Below are 6000 nucleotides of genomic sequence, written 5' to 3' on the forward strand. Positions count from 1 at the left end.
GGCATCTGCGCAAACACTGACAACACACTGGCATGCAACCGCAGCTGCCGATGCGCTACCGGGACGCGACCATTGCCGTGGCGAACCTGGTGTGCGCCACCCTGGTGATGCTGTGCCTGTACCTGAGGAAGGTGTACCTGTACAACAAGCTGGCTCGCCAGGCCCGTGACCAGGAGATTAAGGCGCGTCTGCAGCCCAGGGGTCCTCCTTACACGCCTTCTGTCTACGGAACGCTCCACAAAGCCGCACCCACAGTAGCACCCGTCTTCTACGGTGAGTGCGTACGTGTGCAGGATGCGTTGCTGCTACATTCGTACTTGGCCACTTGAACATGCGCCTTAGGGTCATTTACACTTCTGCCTCACGGCTGCTCACCCAGTGCAGACAGCCTTCCCTGCATCTCTCAAAGACTGCTCACTTCAAGCAGTCAATACGTGATGGGCGGAGAGCCATTTGCCTTGTGCAAAGTGGGCATGAGCTCGAGCGTAAAGTGTACTTCACGGCATACATCTTACTCAAGAGTATATCTAGGTGCATCCCCTAAGAATTTTTATCAGAAAACAGTGATGTGCATTCCTTGACTACCAGTCTAGTACTGGCCGACATCAACTAAATTGTGGCAAGTTCCGGTTGGTAGAAACTCAATGGCGGCTAAATGTCGCCAAATGGGGGCTAAATGGCAGCTGATTTCAGTTATTTGTGGCTATTTGAATTATAAAGTTTTAAAGTTAGATAGGCTACTCCTTGGCATAGCAGCAACGCTTCATAAAGACATCAAAACTGAAAATCTGTTTCGTCGTAACATGTGTGTCTCTGGCCATCTGCTCTTGCATATAGAGGCAACACATTGAGTGGGCTCTGTCTGACTTCTTTTTTTTTTATAGCGAAAGCTATTATCGGATCACAACACGGGTTACGCGCAGTTACATGCTGCCCGTCGCCGCTGTCAGTGTCCGTAACCACATCGGGCGAAATGAGGAAGAAAAAAAAACCTTGCACCAATGACACAGTGGGGCTTGAACCTGAGTCCGCTGGGTGCTAGCCCAATATTCTACCACTGAGTTACGCCGGTGCTTGTGACTTGTTTTCAAACTTGCCTTAGGCAGGCTTGATGTCAGGAAAGCAATCACGTTAATACGACTTATAAAGCATTTTACAACAGTGAAAGAACAACCAGTCGTCACACAATGCGTTTAGCGTAAGGAGTAGGCCATCTGATGCTCCAACCCACTACAAAAGCTTGTTTTTCTTTCCCTATTAACTGTGGTGCAAACCCACTTCAGCCATATTTTCTTATCGTCGTCAGCCACTGCATGGACATTTGGCACAAAATTCCTAGCAAGTGTTTAGTGGATACCATGCTTCTCAGAAGAGTGACGAAAAGTTGCATAGCGAATGCCAGCCTACTACCCAAAAGTTTATTATGAATGCCCTAGTGAATACCAAGGAAGTGTGCTTGCAGCGGTTACCAAACGAGTGTTTTTAAAAGGCTCCGAAAGGCCGCTTTTCTAGATTTCGCTGTGACTGTGCTGCACCTACCGCATAGGCCTGGCAGTGATCTTTTTCTTTCGTTGAACTTGCGCTGTTTACTGGGTGCTGACGAAAGTTAATGCGTCGGAAGATGAAGCAAGAGTCTGGGGAACGAATCACAGTGGGCACATTGTACAATCTCGTCTACAGCGTGTCCAGTCTCCCGCGTACGTTTTATTATTGAGCAAGGTATCAAGGCAACAAGAACATTGAGCCAAACTTGACTGGACTTCACAGGTTCTCAGGGCACGCTGACCACAAGCAAGAAGCTGAATGGCCAGTTCTCACGACTGTCGACGGACGACCTCGCGTCGGACGGCTCCGGCTCGGTGCAGGTGCAGGGTGCCGACCTGTACCCTCTGGAGATGTATGACGGAGGCAGCCAGTTCCAGCCGCCGAGCTCCCTCTACGGGAGCATGATGATGCTCGACGACAATGTCGCGTACTCCAGGTACGTGGGCTGCATCCACTGTATGTGCACCATTATTGTGCTGATAAAAATAAGTTCAATGAGTTATCACAGGTAGAGATGCTGGCAGCATGCAGAGGAACATCACAGAAAGAGAACTGACCTTGTTTAGATGCGTACTTTTACAATAAAGGGCCGCTCTCCATGCCTTCATTGCAAGTGTCGCCCATGTTCTGTGTGGGTGAACCTGTTTAAATGCACCAAGATAAGAGAGAGAGAGGCAGTTTTGCTCCCACGACATTATTCTCGAGTGGGACTTCTTCTCAAGTCATAGCGCCATCATAGACTGCTCTCCTGCAGAAGTCACCCTTTTGTCATTACAGACTTTGTTTTAAAGCACCCTCCTCACAAACTTGTTGTCATTGAGGACATAGATATTCCCTGCAACACGTGGACCCTTCTCCCCTTAACGTGTATGATGGGGCAGCACCGGATGGGGCAGCACCCTTCACTCCACCGAAGTCTTCCTCCATCACCGCGGCTTACGACTGCCCTTTGCAGTACTCTTGGTTCAGTCTATCACGACGATAACGTACTCTATCGACTGGACACTCACCATTTGTCGGAGCAAAGAATTTTAGGACACTGGTTAAGTCTGTTCTCCGTGCAGAAGGCTTTGAAAACATTATTACGTTTCTTAGGAAGAACTGGCCTTAAAGACAGCCTTTACGCAGTGTTCTATTCTTCTTTAGTTTATATTTGCTTTGTTTGCTGTTTTTATATTTTAGTTGCTCGTAACATTTTTTCTTATCATCTTTTATTATTCTTACCCCCTTCCCCAGCACATGGTTCCCAGCCGGTCTTCTGAGAACTGGCTAACCTCCCTATGATTATGATTGTTACTTCGTCGCTCCTCCTTGGTCTCACGTTTGCTGTAGTAATGTGCCGTATGTTAGTAGTGCTTTTCAGAAGGAGTCTTTTAAATCAGCTTATTAACGGAGGCCACGCCGCGAGGAGGCAAGAGTCTTTTTTGCCTTAGTGAGCGTTTGCTTGCAGACCCTTTTTGCTCCTTCGGCATGTGCAGTAACACAGGTTTGTACACATAATACGGCAAATGTAGCTCGAGCACACACCTCACAGCACGCTACCAATGTCCCTCGAACTCCATCCATCTCCCTTTCATTCTGTTTCCGCTTTCCTCTACGTACACTAGAAGGCTAGGCAAAATGTCCTCCAGCTGCTGTCTGGTGGTTCGTAGGTTGCAGTGGTCAGCTTTCATATCTAACGTACCCTTCATTTTTCTGACTCCAGGTGAGGTCACCCAAGCTGACTTCTAGTTCCTCAGGACCTTTTACAAGACCTCCTACTACCCCACAAGCCGGTCACAAGTTGTTCGCCTAGCTCACGAACAAGCATCGAGGAAGCGAGCGAGCGGGCGGGCCATTGAGGCTTTTGCCATTGCCAAGTAGCGGTCGCCCACCCTACTGCCGCACTGCTGAACGACGTCGAACGCTTTGCTAAGCTACGATGTTTCCTTTGATCGTTGTTGTGCTGCCTGTTACTTAACCCATCCGCCAGCAGTGGACGCAGTGCAGGAAAAAAGACATTTGCGCTACTTATTTTTTAGGTTGCCACCAGCCTACGTCAACACCCGCGCGAGTGCTCACGAGAGCGCAGTGTTGTAACCTGCTCTGTTCACGGCGGTTCAAGAAGAAATCAAAACTATATGTCGAAGAAAGGAAATGATGCGTCATCACCTGTACAGTGCTCGTTAATTATTTGTGTGCGTGTTTCCGTAACATTGTTGTCTGTCCTATTGTGTTTTTGAAGTCTCACACGAAATGCGAACTAATGCCAGATGCCCCAAGTGCCGCGCTGGATAGATTGCTTGAGCAGCTTTATTTTTTTCTTTTAGCTTGTTAGCTTTGCTGGAGAGTTGCAGTTTTTTTTTATTATTATTATTCTTATCGCTCGACGTACTAAGTGCGATGTTTGCTCGCAAATAATCGCTGTCTTTCACAGATCATGTGTGTGCTCTGAATGGAGTATGATGAGCCAGAGATTCTTTCACATGCTTGTAACCTATGGCATCGGGAGAGACCGTAGTTGTAACAAAAAATGACGCGGCATGATACGAAGGTTTCGTAAGTGTCATTCTACAACGAAGCAAGAAAACGAAATTGTCCTTGGTCGTGTCCATATCTTCATTTTGTTTGTTATCAATCAAGACTCTAGAATTGGCTTGTTTTTGCTCATATGCACTCCGATAAGACAATGCAAAGACTTGATTCATGCATGCTCTTGTTTCGAAAGTATTCGCAAGTTATATGTGAGCCCGAGTCTTAATCGGAGAAAATTCGTCACGCGTTTTATGTACTCTACCAAGCGCTAGCATGGCTATTTTGTAGCATACTGCGCGCAATCTCTCATGACCGCAATACAACCGTGTTGTGATACGCCAGGTCCAGATCCTGAACTTTAACGTGATTTCATGTCAAGACCATTTAACAAAGACTGAAAACAATACGACTCCAAATGTACACGGCAGGAACAGTTTATCGACGCCCCACACACCGGAAAAGCTCCACGAAACGTACAGGCTTCTGTCAAGCCGAATGACTTGAAGGCAGTGCCGCCTTTCTCAAACGACACCAGGTGCTATCTTTTTTTGTCTTTTTGCAGTGCGTGCAGCTTTGAGCTGTAATCACTAAGCGAGATTTTTCTTCAACGGAATACCCATGGATTCCAATACATCTCTCAGGTCGGAACGTACTCTGGAGTCACGTCTAGCAATCTAGAATTCGCAGGTATCTTGGGGGACAAAACGACTTGATCCTACTCACACCATTTAAAACATTTAACACTTTCTTCCGGAGCATTTACGTAACCACTAACAGTGACATCAACAAAACGGGCGTTGAGGCAAACGCACCAGTGTCTATTCCAGTCTGGAGACGATCATCACGACCGCGGTATCAAAAAGACGTGCCGAAGTACAGGATCTGTAAAACGCGAGAGTTCATGTAGCTTGTGGTTCAATCTTCCTGCGAACCTTTGATCTGTGAGCACCAGCGATGTCGTGCGCGTGAAATGACTGCAGTGAAATCAAACGGCTCCACTATTGTACAGTGTTCAGAGGCCAAGTAGAAGAATGAAACTCAAAAAAGTGAAAGCTATTGTGCCGGTGACATCATTCGCTCTTTGCACCTCTCGTGGCTGGTCCAAGAGGTGCGAGGTGCAGACGTGAGCTCTAACATTCCATTTATAACCCGCGTTTTTATACATATACATTATACATACTACCATGCATGTTTTTTCCTTCTATTTTTCCTCTACACGACTGTCTCGTTTCGAAACTATGCACGGCAGTATGCATGGTGTGTACACACTTATGAACATGGACCTCTAACTAGCAGTGGTCATTTTGTGTTCCCGTGGATGTAGAAAGTGAAATTTTTTCTCCTTTTTAGTATTTTTTTTTTAAATTGTCAAATCAGGTGTGGTTGTTTCTTTAAATGCATGCTTAGAGGATGTCGGACGCATGTCCCATGCGTGCTTTTGCCCATCGGACTTTTTTGTCCCTGTTGTGCTTGTATCTGTCAGATCCCTCCCCAAGAAGAGTGCCTTTCATCCAGTGTTTCCAGCTGTTAGAGTTGAAATGGCTAATATCTCGACGGTTTTTTCGTCCACTCTACTGTCGCCTTGAATAAAAATAAAACCGTTTTTCCTCCACGTTCAAAATGGCGTACTTCTTTTCAATCTGCAAGTTGATGTCAGTGAACATCAGCGAGTAGTGTTACTGGATTTTTTCTTTAATAAAAAAGTCGGTTTCGCAAAAAGGGCCGAGCAATGAATGCGATAGGAACATATTCGAATGTTTTACATAGCAGGACTAGCATTTTTAGGAGCAGTAATATTTGTAGTAAACATGGGTTTGGTAAGTAATGAAGCTTCCTGCGGTGCGGCCACAGTAGATGACCACAACAAGGCACGTGCGTAGTGACTACCTTGATGAGAAGTGCCTCTTGTGGGCAGCGCATGCCGGTACAAGGGGCTATACA

General features: G+C 46.5%; 1 protein-coding gene across 2 annotated transcripts in view; it reads left to right on the forward strand.

The window, feature by feature from the left end:
* Positions 1 to 5680, forward strand: part of LOC142785332 (uncharacterized) — a 112787-nt gene extending 107107 nt beyond the window's left edge. For both annotated transcript variants that reach the window (XM_075883796.1, XM_075883797.1), the window contains exons 21-23: positions 45 to 273; positions 1768 to 1981; positions 3251 to 5680. In XM_075883796.1, coding sequence (XP_075739911.1) covers positions 45 to 273; positions 1768 to 1981; positions 3251 to 3254 — 447 coding nt within the window. In that variant the 3' untranslated portion in view covers positions 3255 to 5680. The remainder of the gene's footprint in view (positions 1 to 44; positions 274 to 1767; positions 1982 to 3250) is intronic.
* The last annotated feature ends 320 nt before the right edge of the window (positions 5681 to 6000 follow it).

This window comes from Rhipicephalus microplus, unplaced genomic scaffold (assembly GCF_043290135.1).
Source record: "Rhipicephalus microplus isolate Deutch F79 unplaced genomic scaffold, USDA_Rmic scaffold_21, whole genome shotgun sequence".
In the NCBI taxonomy this organism is placed as follows: Eukaryota; Metazoa; Arthropoda; class Arachnida; order Ixodida; family Ixodidae; genus Rhipicephalus; species Rhipicephalus microplus.